Source organism: Crocuta crocuta, unplaced genomic scaffold, assembly GCF_008692635.1.
Source record: "Crocuta crocuta isolate KB4526 unplaced genomic scaffold, BGI_CrCroc_1.0 scaffold101, whole genome shotgun sequence".
Taxonomy (NCBI): domain Eukaryota; kingdom Metazoa; phylum Chordata; class Mammalia; order Carnivora; family Hyaenidae; genus Crocuta; species Crocuta crocuta.
In genome coordinates, this window is record NW_027527956.1 from 8,877,869 (window position 1) to 8,896,890 (window position 19,022).

The window sequence follows — 19,022 nt, forward strand, 5'->3', positions numbered from 1 at the left end:
AAAAGATATACAAGAGACAAAATAAATGTGAAAGGAGGTTCAATATCATTAGTAATTTTATATGCTAATTAAAATACAAAGACACCAATTTTTATTTACCAAATTGGTTAAGCTTTTCTATCCTTTGATGCTAATAATCTGTACTGACAAGGACAGGAGGGCACCTCTCCTGTCCCTGACAATGTGGGGGACACAACTTCTTCTTGGGGCAAATGACGGGACAGCCTACCAGACAGGTGAAGCGCCTGCCGCTCACACCAGCCAGTCTCCCAGGGCACCGGGGCGCCTGGGGGGCTCAGTCGGCTAAGTGTCCGACTTCGGCTCAGGTCATGATCTCCCGGCTCGAGTTGGGGCCTGGCTTCAGGCTCTCTGCTGTCAGCGCGGAGCCCACTTCAGTTTGTCTCCCTCTGTCTCTACCCCTCTCCAGCTCATGCTTTCTCTGTCTCTAAATTAAATAAAAACATCAAAAAATGTTAACAAAAAAATAATAATAAAGTAAAATAAATAAAAGGGTTCTCCCTTAACCGCAGGATACATATCTACATCTCACCCCCAGGAAGACACACACCGAAGGGGATAGGCAACATTTCACCAAGTCTGAGCGAAAACTTCTCCAGAGAACACCTTCTCCGTGTCTTCAAAATAAGAGAAAAGCTCAAGTGGAAATAAGTTGTGTATCTACTTCCCCCGTCACACCAACTGCTACACCCTCAGCAAAGTGTTACTACATACTCAACAGTGTTACATCTCTGGCACAGGGCTAGGAGGCTCCAATGCAGCTTCATACTGTGAGTCCAGTAACAGGTTTCTATCCCTCAGATACAGCACCACGCATCCCTGATACAATGTTACTGTAGCCAGCACAGGGCTAGGCCCGTCTGTCTCGGATACAACGTTACCACAGCTCAGTAACACTGTTTCCTGTGCATCTGATACAGTGTTAACACATCCGACATGGTGCTACTACGTTTCTGGTACAATGTTACCACATCTGATATGGTGTTACATCTCTGAAAGGGTTCCCATACTTCTGATACACTGTCACTGCAGCCAGTACAATGTTATTATACATCTGCTGTAATAGGACCATCTCTCTGACACAGTGCGTTCATCCAATACAAATGGAGCTCGAGAACTACCTCTACGAACTACCTCTGCGAACGCACAAAGTTCTGGGCAGGCCTTGCAATATCATCCATACCCCCCGGGCCCTCCCTCCCCTTCCCCTCTACAAAATCACAAGCCTGCAAGTATTAGCTACGAGGCATCATCTAGCCTTTCTCTTGGCTTCTCCTGACACCACAGAGGCTAAACACTACACATCAGCACTTTATGGAATATAATCTGCTGAATGTTAGATTTGCAAAAGGATGATTAAGAATTGCAAGAAATTGGGGCGCCTGGGTGGCTTAGTCGGTTAAGCATCCGACTTTCGCTTGGGTCATGATCTCGCAGTTCGTGGGTTCGAGCCCCGCGTCGGGCTCTGTGCTGACTGCCAGCTCGGAGCCTGGAGCCTGTTTCAGAGTCTGTCTCCCTCTCTCTCTGACCCTCCCCCGCTCACCCTGTCTCTCTCTCTCTCCTAGAAATAAATAAAACAAAAAAACAAAACAAAAAAAGAATTGCAAGAAATTGGGGCGCCTGAGTGGTTCAGTCAGCTGAGCGTCCGACTTCAGCTCAGGTCATGATCTCACAGTTCACGAGTTCAAGCCCCTCACTGGGCTCTCTACTGTCAGCACAGAGCTGGCTTCAGAAACTCTATACCTCTCTCTCTTTGCCCCTCCCCTGCTCCATCTCTCTCTCTTCTCGAAAATAAATAAACATTTAAAAAAAAGAATTGTAAGAAATAAAGCCCTGTAGTCCCACGAGTTTCCGGAACCTGGGGCTCACGGCCTCTGCTGGCCCCCCACCCACAAGCTCACCCCACAAGTCTGCAAGGGGCTTCCCGGGTTGGAGCTCTGAGGGCCGCGCTCGCAGCCAGCTTTAAGAAACACACTCTTCAGGGCCACCTTCACACTGGTCTAGTGTAGACCCTGCTTCCGTCTCACCTGGAGCCTGCCGTGGCCCATTACGTGAACATGGTGCATGCCATGCGATGCTGCTACTACGGCGGAGACCCTGCGGCATCTGCACCGCTGTCTGGAACGTGGGAAACCCTCTAAAACCTATTAAATCACATGGGCTGCTAACCCGTGAAGGCTGGAGGACCCAGGAGGGGTCTCGGGACTAGGTGGGCAGAGAGGCTCCCATCAGTCACAAGTCATAGATGGAGCCCAGCCTGCCTGCCGGGGGTCACCACGTGAAACCCAAGCACCGCCCTATGGAAAATGCAGGGAAGGCACATGCCCAGGCCAGAGACCAGCTCCCGCCACCANCTCACGGTGGCCACAGAACCCCTGAAGTGACCCAGAACAGTCAGGGTGCTGACTCTGGGAAAGGACCGATCACACACACAGAAACACACTGGCCAGTGGACAACACTTAGAATCACAAAAGGCCACCCTGTGCTGCACTAGGAGAGAGTGCAAAACCCCTTCTCAAAGTCTCGAGCCCTGCAGCGAAGAGAGAACTCCTAGTCCAAGTGCATTAAATGCCAGTTAAGACCAGAGGCCCTGGTGACTTGGCTTTCAAGAAATTAATTTCTGACTTCTCCAAACCAGATGTTAGGATGTAGATTAGATACTCTATCCTCTCTTTTTGCAAGTGTGAAGGATAAGCACCCTTAAGGAAAAGACCTCTCAACTGCTCCTTTTTCCCGTGAGGGAAGCCAACCTCAGGCACTTCCTCTCCACTGCTGGAGAAAACTTATTCCAGCACCTAGTGAAGTGGCCTTCCCGGCCTAACCCTGTGACGCCGGGCAGGCGGCGGCCAGGGCCCCCTGAGCACCTCCAGCGCGCTCAGGGCCAACGACCGTGTCAGAGGCAACTATGTTTTGGGACCTGCTTCCATTCAACCTTAGACTGGATTGAGGCCATTTTGGAAAAGGGAAGCCGTGTGTCACCCTAGAGTGAGTGATCTCTGTCCCCAGCCAGAGGAAAAAGAGGAATCTTCAAAATGGGGTTTTTCAACTTGTGCCAAAGAAAAAAAACAAGCACCCACTGCCGCCTCCTTCCAAAGCAGCCTGGCCCAGAGACAAGCCTGACGATGTGAGAAATTCTCCGGGGAGGCGCTGACTTACCAGCCACCTTTAAAAGCCCCCAGACAGGGGCAAAACGAACAGCCAGTAAACACGAATCAAAGGGATAGAACACAGAGGAGAGAACTTCAGGGCTCAGAAAAGTTGTCTCTCGGTTGTGACGGTGATGGAAGGGGGGCATCGTCAACACTCATCAAACTGTGCACTTACAGTGGGAGCTTTACTTCACGTCAATAATACCCTCAATAGGCTGACTCAAAAAACGAATTAGCAGGAGAGCCAGGGTAGCTCAGTCGGTTAAGAGTCTGACTTTGATTTCAGCTCAGGTCATGACCTCATGGTTCATGAGCTCAAGCCCCACATCAGGCTCTGCACTGACAGTGTGGAGTCTGCTTAGGATTCTGTCTCCCTCTCTCTCTGCTCCTCCGCTGCTCATGCTCGCTCGCTCGCTCGCTCTTCTCAAAATAAATAAACTTAAAAAAAAAAGAATTAGCAAAAGACATGATTACTCAGTAACCAACTAGTCAGAAGAAGCCAGAAGCAGCCCTCTGGACACGGCCTAGTGCCTTCATCCGGCCTCCACACCCACACATCCTCCTGAGCAACGGTCCTCACTATCTGTGCTGACAGAGGGTCTGGGGACCATCAAGAAGAAAGGAATGTTCCAGATCGTTTCAGTCTTAGAATGAGGCTATAAGACTTCATTTCACTTCCTCTAAAAACTTCCCCTCCCAAATATGTCTCACTTTAGCAACTGTTAAAATTAATTTCCAGTTCCTTGCCAGAATGCAAATGATAATAAGAGGAAGCTGGCCTGGGAGTGGCAAGAAAAAATAACCTCTTAGGTCTTATCCAGGAAGTTGACTTTCCTATTAAAACAAAACAAAACAAAACTGTACACACAACCAGAAGGTGGAGGGAACCGCCTTCGCAGTCCGTGGCCCCGAGAGCCCCTGGTCGGCCCTTCCTACAGCTCGTCACTCTTTCTTGGTCTTAATCACGGACTCGTCCCCCATTTTCTCTCGCTGCCACTCCCATGCAAACCCCAAGGACCGGGACCCCTCCTAGGACCTTACCCAGCACCCAGAAGTCCACGCGAAAATACCTAAAAATGCAGACATGAAGACTAGAGTAAGTTTCTCCACTCCAATCCCACCATTTTCCCTGGGAAACAATCCCCTCCATTTCACGAGCTCCGTCTCAGGAAGTGCAGATACTTGCACCAGCACCCCGCTCCGCACCCCCAAAAAGAGAAAGCCATCCCTCTGGAAGTACCCGTAGAAAGCTCCCAACTTACCAGAAGAGGATCCGTAAGATATTCGCCACCAGGAGCACCAGACACACGTAGGTAGAGAAGCCCTCGGCATTCTGAGTCCTCCGGATGTCCCTGTACTGCGGGATATACGGCACGATCCCCCCGAACACCATGGCCCCGGCGGCCCCCCAGGACACCAGCTGGTGCAAGGGGACCAAGAGCCAATCCAAGCCTTCTGCTTCCATCCCGACTGACGTCCGCCGGGCCCGGGACGGACTCCGGGATCGCGCGGTGACTGTCACCCCCACATGGCCGCTGCTACCTGGGGCAGCCCTCCGCCATCGGAGCCTGGCAAGAGAGGGAAGGGGGTGAGGGGCTCCGGCGCAGGGCCCTGGAGGCAAAGTGAGGGTCGCGTTCCCAGGGCCCTGCGGAGGCTCACGGCTGGGGCACGACCCCCTCCTCAGACACCGGCGCCTCAGGGAGCCCTCCGCACGGGAACCGGCACCCGCTGGGGGAACAGAGGTGCGGGGCGCACGGCGGTGGACGCGGGCCTTGGGGAGCACCCTCAGTCCGGGGGCGCGTGGTGGCTGCGTCCCAGTGGGAACACGCGGCCGGGGCGGGACGCAGCTCAGCCCTGGGGGCGCGCTCAGTCGTGGGGACACGCTCAGTCGTGGGGGACGCGCTCCGTCCTGGGGGCGCGCTCCGTCCTGGGGACACGCTCAGTCGTGGGGGACACGCTCAGTCGTGGGGGACTCGCTCAGTCCTGGGGACGCGCTCAGTCCTGGGGGCGCGCTCAGTCGTGGGGACGCGCTCCGTCCTGGGGGCGCGCTCAGCCCTGGGGACGCGCTCAGTCGTAGGGGACGCGCTCCGTCCTGGGGGCGCGCTCCGTCCTGGGGGCGCGCTCAGCCCTGGGGACGCGCTCAGTCGTGGGGGACGCGCTCAGTCCTGGGGACACGCTCAGTCCTGGGGGCGCGCTCAGTCGTGGGGACGCGCTCCGTCCTGGGGGCGCGCTCAGCCCTGGGGACGCGCTCAGTCGTAGGGGACGCGCTCCGCCCTGGGGGCGCACTCAGCCCTGGGGGCGCGCTCAGCCCTGGGGACGCGCTCAGTCGTAGGGGACGCGCTCAGCCCTGGGGGCGCGCTCAGTCCTGGGGACGCGCTCAGTCGTAGGGGACGCGCTCCGTCCTGGGAGCGCGCTCAGCCCTGGGGGCGCGCTCAGTCCTGGGGACGCGCTCAGTCGTAGGGGACGCGCTCCGTCCTGGGAGCGCGCTCAGCCCTGGGGGCGCGCTCAGTCCTGGGGACGCGCTCAGTCGTAAGGGACGCGCTCCGTCCTGGGGGCGCGCTCAGCCCTGCGGGCGCGCTGAGCAGGAGAGTGGGCTGGCTCGGTCCTGGGGTGGGACGCACGGCCCGGGGTGGGGCGCACTCGGTNCCTGCTCGGCCCGCCCCCCCCCCTCCGTTAGGGAACACCTGCCGGGCGAGACCGCTGCTCCAGAGCCGGGACCCCACGCAGACGCGTCCCCACCAGGGCCTGGGCGAGGGGCCGTGTGGACGCGGTGCGCCGCCACCGAGAGCCGAGGACCGGGGCCGTCTCCGGCCGAGGTCTGCGCGAGGCCTGGAGACCCCGTCGTGGGGACCCGGGCAGGGCTGGCGCCCCTCCCCCACCCCCGGTGATGCCGGCGGTCCCTCCGCGCCGTCGTTTTCTGACGACTCGGGGCGGGGGGGTGAGGGCAGAGGGGGGCCCCCCGTCCCGGTGCGGGCGGAGCCCCGAGGTGCAGGATGCAGAAGGAGCGGTGTCCCGAGCCTAACCTGGTCTCTTCTGGGGAGACAGGCGCACCGTGCGCCCGAAGCCTCTGCAGGCCCGCCTTCCGCTCCCGCCGCAGGCGCCCGGGCCCAGGACGGCGGCCAGGACTGCGGGTCTATCGGACACCTCGTTCCACGCAGTCCTGGGAGCCCGTAACCTCAGGATGCCCATGCACAGAGCTCTTCCCCGACCTAGGTGAGCCCCCAGGGGCCCTAGCGCAGGTGCTGGGGCATGTGGGTGCTGGTGGTGTGAGTGTGCATGGAGCCCTGGGCCCCAGCCGTGAGCACCTTTGTGAGACGCCAGCCAGCCCTGTGTGCCCAGGCCCCTTGCAGGTGGGCTTCTGGCGGAGAAAACCAGGCAGGGCCCCAGGCCTCTGTCTGCAGAGCCCCCCTCAGGACTCCCGTGTCAGCCCAGTGGGACCTGAAACACCCCAAAGGGGAAGGCCTGGTGGATGAGAGCAGGTGGCCCTGGGCACACACGTGGCCGGCCAGCTTCCCCACCCCAGATCTGACCTGCTTCCTACCTGGAAGATTCTGTGAAAAATCGTGGGAATGGCACCGACCTCACTGAGACTAGCTCCCAGACAAGCCTGGGATGAGGAGGGCCTCCACGAAACATAGGGTCATGCTCAGTTCCCCCATCTCTCAGGCTGATGTCGCTATTTCTGAGTCATGGTCACTCAGAGTATCCACAGGAAACCAGTGAGAACACAGCATCGGGAGGTGCAGGGAAGTAAATACACACAGGAGAAGTGGTGGCCAGGCTCAGAGAAGGAAGTGGGTGTTCCTACTTAACCTCCTCCCCTGAGCTCCGAAGAGCCCAGACGGGGTCACCCCGCCCTGGAGGTTGGAGGAGGGCAACGGGCTCCCCCTGCTCTCACAGATCACGTGGGGTCATGGCTGCCGATCCTGTTCACCCTGGCAAATCGGGCGAATTGGTCACTGGCCCACGGCCGCCTACTCTTCTGGATCCGTCAGGCGCGTCCGGTGCAGGGCCTACACAGAGCGTCTCAGAGCCTGGAAGTGGATTCAATCCTGCCTTCTTGGTCCAGGACTCCACCCCACAAAGGCCTCCAGTGAAGTGAGCTGATGATGACTGGAGAGTTGGCTCGTAACCCTTTCTGGAACCCGAGTGGCACGCCTGGTCCAGAACCACAGCAGTCAAGCAGAAGGGAGACCAACCTTCTCAGAGGCTGCGTGTGTCACGGGGCTTCCTGTAAACAAAAGAAGCCAATCACAGTGTGCTGGCCAGAAAAAGCCCCCCAAATATATCATCCTGGTCCCCAGAACCTGTGAATGTTACCTTATAAAAAAAGAAAGAAAGAAAAATATAGGGGGCACGTGGCTGGCTCAGTTGGTGGAGCGTGTGACTCTTGATCTCAGAGTTGAGTTTGAGCCCCACGTTGGGTATAGAGATTACTTAAAAATGAAACCTTTTAAAAAGTTAAAATAAAATATTTTTTAAAAATTTTTAACATTTATTCATTTTTGAGAGAGAGACACACACAGAGCACGAGTGGGGGAGGGGTAGAGAGAGAGGGAGACACAGAATCTGAAACAGCTCCAGGCTCCCAGGTGTCAGCACAGAGCCCGACGCGGGGCTCAAGCTCACGAATCATGAGATCATAACCTAAGCTGAAGTCAGATGCTTAACCGGCTGAGCCACCCAGGCGTCCCAAAATGGAATATTTTTAAAAATACAGATGTGATTAAGTTAAGGATCTTGAGAGAGCTGGGCACCTGGGTGGCTCAGTTGGTTAAGTGTCTGACTCTTGATTTCAGCTCAGGTCATGGTCTCACGGGTTGTGACATGGAGCCCTGGTTTGGGCTCTGTGCTGACAGCAGGGAGCCTGCCTGCCTGGGATTCTCTCTCTGCCCTCCCCCCATGCACGCTCTCTCTCCCTCTCAAAATAAATAAAAAATTTTTTTGCAAAAAGGATCTTGAGAGAGGGAGACCGCCCTAGACTACCCAGCGGGTCCTCAGTGCCGTCCCCTGTGCCTGTGAGAAGGAGGGCAGAGGAGACGAGACCCGAGACCCGAGGAGGAGGCCGTGCGCAGGCGGAGCAGGCGGGGAAGGGGCCTTGAAGACGGGACCCGGGCGGCCACAGACCAAGGAGCACAGGCTGCTCCCCGGAGCCTCCGGAAGGAGCACCGCCCCGCCGGGACCCTGACCCGGGCCTCATTTTGGACTTCTGGCCTTCAAAACTGTGAGAGAACACACTTGGGCTTTTTCAGCCAGCCGGGGTGTGGTAACAGCCACCACAGGGAATCCGGAAGCTCCCAGTGAGCGAGCGAGTGACTGGTGGTCAGAATCGTGGGCCGAGAAGAGGCACAGCCACCCCCTCCACTGCCCCCTGCCGTGCCTGCCCCTGTCATCAGGGACCTGCGAGGAGACAGACCCAGGCTTCACTTGAGGAACTTGGGTGTCAGGTCCCTGAACACAGCCTTCCAGCGCCAGCCACAGAGCACGTGGTGATGGTCCCCGACAACTCTCACCCCCGCCCCGGCCCAGGGGCTTTCTTCATCCACCGAGACCCAGCATCGCCCCGGTGAAGTGAGGGTAAAGAATGTCACAGCTCACCACCTGTGACCTCTGTGGCCTCCCCCTGCACTGGTGCCTGGCGGCTGAGCTCTAGCCAATGAAGGTAGGCGGGACTGACATGTGCCACTTGCAGGCCTGGCCCCACACCGCACCCTCCTTGCTGGCCTTCACCTGCTGACCAGGTGCAAACAAAACAGTGGGAAATCCACTAGGACGTGGCCCAGGATGTGGCTCCTGGCTACATGGACCTGACGTTTGACTGACAACATGAGGCAGAGCCCCCAGGTCAGACCGTGACATCGATGAGTTTCACCCGGGCTCAATCACTGGGATCTGGGTTGGTTCATTATAGACAAGCATTACTTCCTGTAACACACAGTCAGATCCTGAAATGCCCCGCACCCTTCCCGAATGGCACCTAACCACACTCAAACACACTGCACGAAGCCCCAGACTGAGGACCCAGCTCAGCCCATTTCTAATCTTTCAAACCAACAACCGTGTTGTTACGTAAAGAAGCCACCGTGAGCCCCGCCCGACGTGGACCAAACGCAGTACTGGCCCGGATGGCACCGCCCCACACATGCCGTGGCAGCCCTGCAGTTATTTTAAGTTTCATAAACAATGGCTCTTTTTTTTTAACTTTATTTATTTATTTTTGAGAAAGACAGCCAGCACGAGTGGGAGAGGGGCAGAGAGAGAGAGAGAGAGAGAGAGAATCCCAAGCAGGCTCAGTGCAGAACCCAATGTGGGGCTCAAACCCATGAAACTGTGAGATCATGACCTGAGCCCAAACCCAGAGTCAGAAGCTTAATAGAATGAGTCCCCCATGCGCCCCTAAATGGTGGCTCTTCAAATGCAGATAGCCTCGGGGCACCTGAGTTAAGCGTCCGACTTTGGCTTAGGTCATGATCTCACGGTTCATGGGTTCGAGCCCCGCGTCGGGCTCTGTGCTGACAGGCAGCTCAGAGCCTGGAGCCTGTTTCAGATTCTGTATCTCCCTCTCTCTCTGACCCTCCCCTGTTCATGCTCGCTCTCTCAGAAATAAATAAGACATAAAAAAAAAATCAAATGCAGATGGCCTACAGGGCAACAGAAGCCGGCTCCAGCACCACGGACCAACTGCACTTCCTGTTTCGCTGGGGCCGCAGAAAAGGTGGCCCGCCCTTCAGGCCTTCTCTGGCCTCCTCTGGGCTCAGTAAAGGCCGTGGTATCCAAAGGTCCAGGGTATTACCACCCTTCTCAGCCCTCCTTCTGCCTTTGAGAGCCTTGAGTTTGCAAGGACTTGCTCATCCTGTGGGGCAGGAAAGTCCACGTGGCTGACAGACTGCCAACTCCCCACACGGGAACATTGTTACCACTTTAGATTTTGAATGACAAAATCATGAAAATAGGTAAAAGGACAACAAAATAGAGGAAACATTCAGAAAAACAGGAAAGAAGGGGGGGGGGGCGCTAAGAGTTTCCCCGTCCAGCTCCTGCCCATGAAGCTGCACGGCGTTTCCCGGTGAGAAGGCGCTGCCCGGGCCCTGAACCAGCCCAGGCAGAGCCGCCAGCCCACGACAAGTATCTCCCCTTCCCCCAAATCCGTGAGGAGAACAATAAGCAGAAAGTGCCCTGCAGTGAAGCCGGGAGAAAGCGGGAACTTCGCGCTACCAAGTAACGGACCTGGAGGAGTGTGGAGCTGGGACAGAGCGGGTGTGAGGCTGGGGCCAGAGCGCAGGGGGTGCACCTGCTCCGGGCACCAGAGCTGCAGAAGTGAAACAAGCAGGGGAACACGGCTGANCGGAGGAGTGTGGAGCTGGGACAGAGCGGGTGTGAGGCCGGGGGCCAGAGCGCGGGGGGTGCACCTGCTCCGGGCACCAGAGCTGCAGAAGTGAAACAAGCAGGGGAACACGGCTGACAGGCTGGTGCTAGGAACATTCCAGAAGTAGCTGAAGCTCCATCTGTCAACAAAGAGAAAATGGGAAAGGACAGCCCAAACAGTGTAGGAGACACTCGTGAGTCCTGCTTGGGAAGCGTCTGGGAGCCGCACTGACCTGCCGGGGGGCCTCAGGCCGCAGCCTCGGTGCACAAAGCCCTGCCTGCCTTGTTGGGAGCCAACCCCCTGGCCACCTTTCTAATGGAAACGTAACTATCCCTGAAGTGTGACCGAGCAGCAGAGTGTGTGTTGTTTTAAAATATCTTCAGGGGCGCCTGGGTGGATCAGTCAGCCAAGCACCTGACTCTTGATTTCAGCTCAGGTCATGATCTCACAGTGNGCTGGAGGCGGCGCCCTGTGGTTGTGGGCGACGTTTTCAGGGGACGCTGGGCTTAAGGATGTAGTAACAGCTTGAAGAAGCCATGAAACCAAGGCAGCTGGGGCACCGCTGGAGAAGAGCCCGAGAGAGGTCTGCGGGGTGGTTACAAAACGTTTCAAGAAATTAGTTTATAAAACCTTCAGAGAGAAAAATAACTCATAATGAAACTAAGCTGCAAGAAGACAGTCAGAATTTGACCAACTCTAAAAGAGCAGAATGAGCACGTTCAGTTTCTCGCAGAAGCAGAGTCCGGACCCAGGACTTGCGGAACTCAAAGGGCCGAAGAACTCAGAAGTCACAGGCCGGGCGGCGCTGGATCCCGGGGCTGTGAGTTTGGGCTCCACGTGGGGTGTAGAAATTGGTTTTTTAAAAAGTCTCAAAGGCCTAGGAAGGGTTTTACTTGCTTTTCAAAGAGCGAAACGGAAGTTCTGCGTCATTGATCTGTCCAGCCGCGTGGCTGGCGGTCCGTCAGCAGGAAAGATAAGGGGTAGAAGACAGCCGAGGCTCGTGCTCAAAACTCTTCGTTAATAATTGGAATAGAGACCATTTCAGATGGAAACTGGGTAATAAGATGCCAGCCACACACGAGATTTAAAAAAATAAAGAAATTGGAACATGACTCTCATTTATGGTATTTGGCTAAAAATCCACTGGAAAAGGAATGTGCGATCTTGCAGCAAAGGGAAAAAAGTATAGAGAATTGTAATGAGCTCTATTTAGCAGAAATATATGACTCCGCAAAGGGCGCTGCTTCGGGAAGAGTAGGAGTGGTAGCAGAACGTGCTGAGGGCATTAGCAGGAAGGAAATGAGAAGTGACAGGGAGCTTGCAAAACGGAGGAAAGCGTGCGAAGCAACCGGCCCGTGTAGGTGCCGTGTCGCCATGAGAGCGCTCACAACAGACAGCTCGCGTCTCTGCTGGCTCATTGGGCCCGAAGAGCCCCTGCTGGGGGGAAGCAGCAGGCTGCCCGCTTGGGCATAAAGGAACACGAGTGACCCAGAGTGAGCCAGTGCACTCACACATATGCACACACATGCACACACAGGGCTTTCCAGCTCCAGAAACACACAGTTTTGCTTATGAACCTTCCCCTTTCCTTATATTTTTGAATTGAGGCAAAATTCGTACAACAGAATCAGCACGGTCAGCAGACGACCTGATGGCATTCTGTACAGTCACTCAGCTGTGTCCAGCCCCACACGTTTCACCACCACAAAGTCAAACCCCACTGCTCCCCAGGCCCCTCCCTCCAGCCCCTGGAAACCACCAATCTGCTGTTTCTAGGGATTTACCTCTTCTGGCTGCTTCATATGAATGGAATCATACGTGTGACCTTGGGAATCTGGCTTCTTGCATCGGCATCATGTTACAGCTGAAGCCTGAGGAAGGCCTTCCGCCCGTGGGTCCATCCGCTGCCGCCCGGGGCCCAGCTCCAGGCCCCCTGAGCCTTCCCACTTGCCTTCCTGTCTGGACTCCAGGAAAGCCTCAGGCAACTTTAGTTTTTACACTCCATAAAATATTTTAAATCCTATGATCTTGGCCTGAGCAGGGACACAAAGTACCACAACTCTTCCATTTGCAAAACCACACAGTAAAAGGAAAATAAATTGTACTAAAGACAATCTTTTAAATACAAACGTACACTAACCAAGTCCCCAAGACTCTTCATTCTCACAGGTTCCCCCCCACTCTCCGTGCTGGGGCCCGCGGGGTCCCCGTGCTCTGGCTGGAGCAGGCACCCCGTGTCCCAGGGAGCTGAGCACTCGCCCTTGGCCCCCCAGCCCGTACGATTGCTTCCTTGGCTCTCCTCACTAAGACTGTGACTTCAATTGTTCACCTGAAAAAACAAACTTTTTGGGGGGGGGTTTTCCCGAGACGATAGTGCGACACAGACAGGAGCCCACCGACCGCGCGGAGGCTCCGGACGGAGGGGGACCGATGGCCCAGAGCCAACGCTCCAGAGCTTCTACCTACGAGACTGACTGGAGACACTGAGTTTTCTTTTTTAAGTTTATTTATTTATTTTGAGAGATCTAGAGAGAGTGTAAGTACTGGGGGGTGGGGGTGGGGGGCAGAGAGAGAGAATCCCAAGCAGGCTCCGTGCTGTCAGAGCAGAGCCCAACGCGGGGCTTGAACCCACAAAACCACGAAATCATGACCAGAACTGAAACCAAGAGTCAGACGCTTAACTGACTGAGCCACCCAGGTGCCCCTATCTTTCTTTATCTTTCTTTTTTTAAGTTTATTTTTTATTTTTTGAGAGAGAGAGAGGACCAGCGGGAGGGAAGGGGCAGAGAGAGGGACAGAGGGTCCCACGCAGGCTCCAAAGTGACAGCAGGAAGCCCAACACGGGGCTCAAACTCACGAACTGTGAGATCAGGAACCGAGCTGAAGTCAGACGCCAACCTCCTGAGCCCCCAGGCGCCCCGAGATGCTGAGTTTCCTTGAGCGCCGTGTTTGAGATCAGCAGAAAGAGCAGAGCCAATTTTATCTGTGCTCTACACAGAATGCCACTTCTCTGCTGTATTCTCCCGGGGTGGCTTTCGGGAAGAGACTGAAGCCCCACCTGGCAGTGGCCGGTGCAGAGGAGAAAGCAGACGCGAGGCTGGTCAAGTTGCCAGATGGGCGGCCCTTGTCGGGGCCGTTTGGAACTATGTATCACAAGCTTTTAAAGGTGCTTATAACCCTGGAGAGGATTCTGGGAAGGCAGCTAAGCAGGGGCCCCGGGAACCTCTCCCCCCAGACGACACAGCGGGGGCAGAACCCGTGTGACGGAGCTGCCTCGGAGCTGTGGGCCAGGCCGAAGGCCTGCAGCGGGTCCGGGGGAAGGAGCCAGTTTTGGTCGATTCCAGCTCTCAGCACGGAGGCACCTACCCGTCCCGCACCCCAGCCACGTGGCAGGCAGCCTGCAGAAGCCGGGGGGACACACAGGACCCGGTCCCTCCAGACGGCAGGACGCGGTGCTCGGAGCACACAGGCGCAGACACAGAGCTGGCGGCCACCGCCGTCGCCCCTCCAGCTCCAGCTCCAGCGACTTCAAGGGAGGGACGGGCGAGTGCCTATCATCCCCCTTCTGTTTTTCACTTTCCCCCTTTTGGGAGCCACACATTAAAGACCAGGACACTGAAAAACGGCTGCCTACACGGGGAAATCGGGAAGTGACTGGGCGCTCAAGGGAAGGCTCAGAGAAGACATTACGTCCACACCTGAGGCTGACACCCCGCACAGAGCCCGCAACAAGGAAAAGAACAACGACAAAACAGCAGCCCCTGGGGAAGGGGAGGGTGTGATTTCCAGAGTAAGCGCATCGTGAGACTCGAATGCCCAGCGCTCAGCAAATCACAGGGCACATGAAGAAACAGGAGACTTTGGCGCATTGAAAGGAAAAAGATAATTCAACAGAGTCCGTCCAATGTCAGATCTACCAGACAGACTTTAAAGCCACTGTTTTGAGATATCAAGGACCTGGAGAGGGACAAAGAAGACAACGTGTGAACTACCGACAATGAGAAAGAAAAGCCAACAAATAACCAAAAGGAAATTCTGGAGCTGAAATTACAGTAACTGAAATGAAAAATTCACCAGATAAATCAAAGGCAGATTTGAGCAAAGGAGAGACTATTTCAAAAAATCTGTCTTGTTTCAAATTGTAGACAACTCGTGTGGGCTCATTAGTCTGTATCCAAATCAAAAGGCAATGAAGGTCTTCCTGCTTGTCACAGGGGGTGGGCTGGGGGGCTTAAACTCAATTCCTTCTCTCCTATTTCTCTAAGTCTCTGCTTGTTCACAGCTTTTGCCCACTTGGTCACACACTGAAACACCTGGAGGCTTTAAAGCCACCCCAGCGGCAGCTGGGTGGCTCAGCGAGTTAAGCATCCAACTCTTGATTTCGGGTCAGGCCATGATCTCAAGGTTGTGGGATTGAGCCCCGTGTCCGGCTGTGGGCTGACAGCGTGGAGCCTGCTTGGGATTCTCAATCTCTCTCTCTCTCTCTCTCTCTGTCCCTCCTCTGCTCACGCCTGCTCGATCTCTCTCTCAAAAAACAACAAAACAAAACAAAACAAAACAAAACAACAACAACATTTAAAGCCACCCCAGAGCCCTGGCAAATGGACAGTGCTGAGTCTGGGCACCATGCAGCCAGGTTGGGGAGCCACTGCTTTAAAATTCACACCAGGGCAGGAAGTCCTCATGGCTCAGGAGAATTGCTTCCTGGAGAGGACATGTATAAAGGGGTCCAGACTGCACAGCAAATAAGTAGTGGATTACAAAATAGTGGCTAACGTATTAAAACATGAAAAAATTATGAAAACTAAAATAATTATAAAATTATGAAAATGTTGCAACTATTTTAGAATAAAAAGCAAGAAACCTTCTACTCAAATCTGTGTACCCAAATTTGTACCCGGAAAGAACCCCTTTTTAACAGATTTTATAAATGAGAATCTGCAAACAGAAACAAATGGAGAGACTGGAGAAGGGAGCCCCGTATCCGCATCGAGCATCAGCGCCTGTAAAAGAGCTCTTTTAGTGAACATAAGATAAAGACTGAAGGCAAGAGTCTAGCTTGCTGTGTGTGCCCCGTCTCGGCAGCTGCACTGCGCCTGGGGTCCGCAGCCTGGCACACGTGAGGCCCTGCGATGAGGGCCTTCACACGGAGCCGGGGGCCCTGCCCTGGCCTTGACGCCGCGGGGACAGGACCGCCTCTCACATTTGGTCAGACTGCGATGCTCACAACCACACACAGGGCTAAGCCTTTCTTTTCCTCCCCGCAAAGTCATCGAGCTCACTTCCACCTGGGCCCAACACTACCGAGCCTCACGGGTGTGCGGGGTGTTACATGATGTGCTTGTCCAAATGCAGATTCTTGGGTGGCTGCGTGGCTCAGTTAGTTGAGCGTCCGACTCTTGATTTTGGCTCAGGTGATGATCCCAGGGTCACAGGATCAGGCTGCTGCATCAGGCTGCTTAAGATTCTCTCTCCCTCTGCCCCTCTCCCCTGATCATGGGTACTCTCTCTCTCTCTCTCTCTCTCAAGGTGAAAAAAATTGCAGATTCTAGAGCTCAGGAAGGGCACCGAGTGATGTGGATGTTGTGGCTTGAGAACCACACTCGGATGTGCTGTTTTACCCACCCAGACCCAGAACACCCACCTCCAGTGACTTCTGCCTCTATTCCTGGCCATCCACCTACTCCATGACCATACCAAGGTCGTTGCCACCTGCTCAGCTAACAACTGGACTTCTAGAATCTTCCTACTTACTTTACTGGTTCCCTTTCTTGGTGATGGAATGAGCCCTCACATCACACTGCCTCTGCTTTCTTATTCCCAACTCGTGTGGAGACTGGGTCAGAGCCCCCTCCCTTCTTGGGGAATCCCCGGGCCTCGGATTCTGGGGGTCATTTCAGAGGCTCCGCCCCTGAGGGGTAGTGCTGGGCCACCTCTATCAGATCTACCTGGAGAGAGCCCGTCACCCACCCAGATCTCCGGCCACCCTGAGCTGGGCCCCTGTCGCTGTCTGCAGCACAGAGGACTCTTATTTCCCCAGGGGCCTGCTGGGCTCAGCAGATTCCAACTGCCTTGGTCAAGCTGTTCTGAAAGCTTGGGTTGAAAGACCACCCAAGGCCAGGCGAGGTGGCCTCCCAGGGGCTCCTTGGAGAAGAGAAGCACAGGCAGGGGAGAGACAGGTCAGTGGCCGCAGAGACAACAGCGCCTGCTCTTCTGTGTGTCTAGTTTCAGGCTCCCGCGGGCCAGGCCAAGCTCCCTGCCTGCTGCCCACTGTCTGCAATTAAACACAGGGAAGGCGCAGCCCACGTGGGGTATGAGCGCGACATTAACACAGTCCTGCAGGGAGGACCAGCCACTCGCACCCGGAGTCCTCCTCAGGGATCCGCGCTTCCCGGGGTGCCCCCAGGGTCCGCCCGGCCTAACTGCCTGCACGGGACTCAGCAGCGTCCAGCACCGCCAGCCCGCCCTGTGGGGACGAGGGTCTCCTGCCCTTGCAGACAAGGGTCCTGTCTCGAGAGAACGCCTGCCGCGCTGGCCCCTCTTGCCAAGCAGGTTTTTGCTGAGTCCGCAGAACCCCGAGATCACGCTGCACGAGGCCTCCTTCAAAGAGCAACCAGAAGCTGTCCGACTGGATTCCTCACCTGGGAACCATCCGTGGGGAGGAGGCCAGAACCCCAGGGCTTGGCCAGCGCACCTCCCGCGCAACCGCCTCTCCCCTGTGCCAGTGTCCACACCGCAGGCCGCCTCTCAGCCCCTCGCAGAGGAAAGATCCTAAAAAAGACATGACAAGTGGCAAAATGGCCATGGTTTTGAAAAGCTGTTTGTTTTAAGCTTCTTTATTTTGAGAGAGAGAAAGAGACGGAGCACGCCTGCATTTGAGTTGGGGGAGGGGCAGAGAGAGGAGAGAGAGCCCCTGCTCGGGACCTCAGTCAGCACAGAGCCCAGCCAGGGGCTGGGACTCACAAACCAAGAAATCATGACCTGAGCCAAAGTCAGCGGCTTAACAGGCTGAGCCACCAGGCGCCCCTAAAAAGCTATTTTAACAGCTTTATTGAGATACAATTCACATGCCATAAAATCCGCCCATTTAAAGTATACAATTCAAAGATTTTTAGTTTATTCACAGGGTTGTGTACCCATCACAATAATCTAATTTTTTACTATTTTGCCCCCCCCCCAAAAAGAAACCCATCCCCCTCTATGGATTCAGCAGTTCTGGACATTTCATATGATTGGAAGCCGGTCACAAGATGCGGCGTGTTTGTGACTGGCTCCCACGGCTTACTATGAAGTTCCCGAGGTTCACCCACGTTCCAGAGCCTCTCAGTGCCTCCTCCCTTACGGCTGAAATCAGCCCCCCGAACGGAGGGACCACATGTTGTTGGTGCGTCCGTCTACTGGTGGCTGCTGGGCTGCCGCCGCCTCTTAGCTGTCGCTGTTGGTGCTGCTGTGAGCGTCCGCGTCACGTGTGTGCTGACATTTCTCTTGTGTCTATGTCTGGAAGTAGAACTAAGGTTACGTGGCAACTTTATTTTTAGCTTTACGCGGAGCTGCCAGAAGGTTCTCCGCACTGGCTGCACCGTGCTACACCCTACCCGCCGCGCGTAGGAGCACATCCTTGCCAACAGTCACCGTCTGTCCTTCGGCTCCAGCCATCAGAGTGGGTGTGAAGTAGGGTCGCACTGTGGCTTTGCTGTGCGTTCTCCCGATGAGGCTGGGCCCTGGGACACGGCGTGACCCAGGCAGACACGGTCCTGACCCCAGAGCCCTGAGTCCAGAAGGGCACAGACATGTAACCAAAGCAGGCACCTAGTAAAAACAGGGTCCGGGGGGCCCCCACGAAGTGACCCACGCGCCACAATCCAGGTGGCCCTGAAGGGAGCGAGAGGGAGAGAAACGGGTCCTGAGAACTTCCTTCCGGGTCTTCAATAAAATCAGAGCAGGGACACAAGTGTCGGCGGTGGGTTAGGTATAAAGTTGACGGTAGGAACGCCAGGGACCTAAAGACACGGCAGCCTAGTGGACGGTGATCGCGGGGCCAGCACGGGGCGCACACGGGGGCCGGGTGCGGGCTGCAGCTAAGTCACCAGGGTCCCTGTGATTTCATTAGACAGGTGACAACACTGCATGAACACCGAGGGAACATAAAGACAGAAGGTAGGACGGTTCCTACAGGGGCTGGGGAGGGGCTGGGGGGGCGGAGCGGGTTTGTGCTGTGTGTGCAGACCTTCAGCCGGGGAGGCAGGGGGGCTGTGCCCGGTGTGCTGGTGATACGGCCACGCACCCTACGCGGGGCTAGAGGTGGCCCAGACAGTAAAGGCCAGGGACGCAGGATCCTGATTTCAGCTCAGATCATGATCTCACATTTTGTGGGTTCAGGCCCCGCGGGGGGCTCTGTGTTGACAGAGCGTAGCCTGTTGCGGATTCTCTGTCTTCCTCTCCCCTGCTCATGCTCTCTCCCCCTCCCCCCTCCTCTCCCTCCCCTTAC

The 19,022-nt window shown here is 55.8% G+C and overlaps 1 protein-coding gene and 1 long non-coding RNA gene across 2 annotated transcripts in view; both read right to left on the reverse strand.

Annotated features, from left to right (window-relative positions):
* Positions 1 to 6,912, reverse strand: part of SLC66A2 (solute carrier family 66 member 2) — a 54,424-nt gene extending 47,512 nt beyond the window's left edge. Inside the window, exons 1-2 of the mRNA XM_077752714.1 lie at positions 6,749 to 6,912; positions 4,431 to 4,736 (exon numbers count right to left, since the gene is read on the reverse strand). Coding sequence (XP_077608840.1) covers positions 4,431 to 4,736; positions 6,749 to 6,804 — 362 coding nt within the window. The 5' untranslated portion in view covers positions 6,805 to 6,912. The remainder of the gene's footprint in view (positions 1 to 4,430; positions 4,737 to 6,748) is intronic.
* A 400-nt stretch (positions 6,913 to 7,312) lies between these two features.
* LOC144222186 (uncharacterized) lies at positions 7,313 to 18,734 on the reverse strand. Its single transcript, XR_013332334.1, has 3 exons — positions 17,820 to 18,734; positions 17,176 to 17,305; positions 7,313 to 7,399 (listed from the first exon to the last, which is right to left on the reverse strand). It is a non-coding gene; the product is annotated as an uncharacterized LOC144222186 (long non-coding RNA).
* Between the last annotated feature and the right edge of the window lie 288 nt (positions 18,735 to 19,022).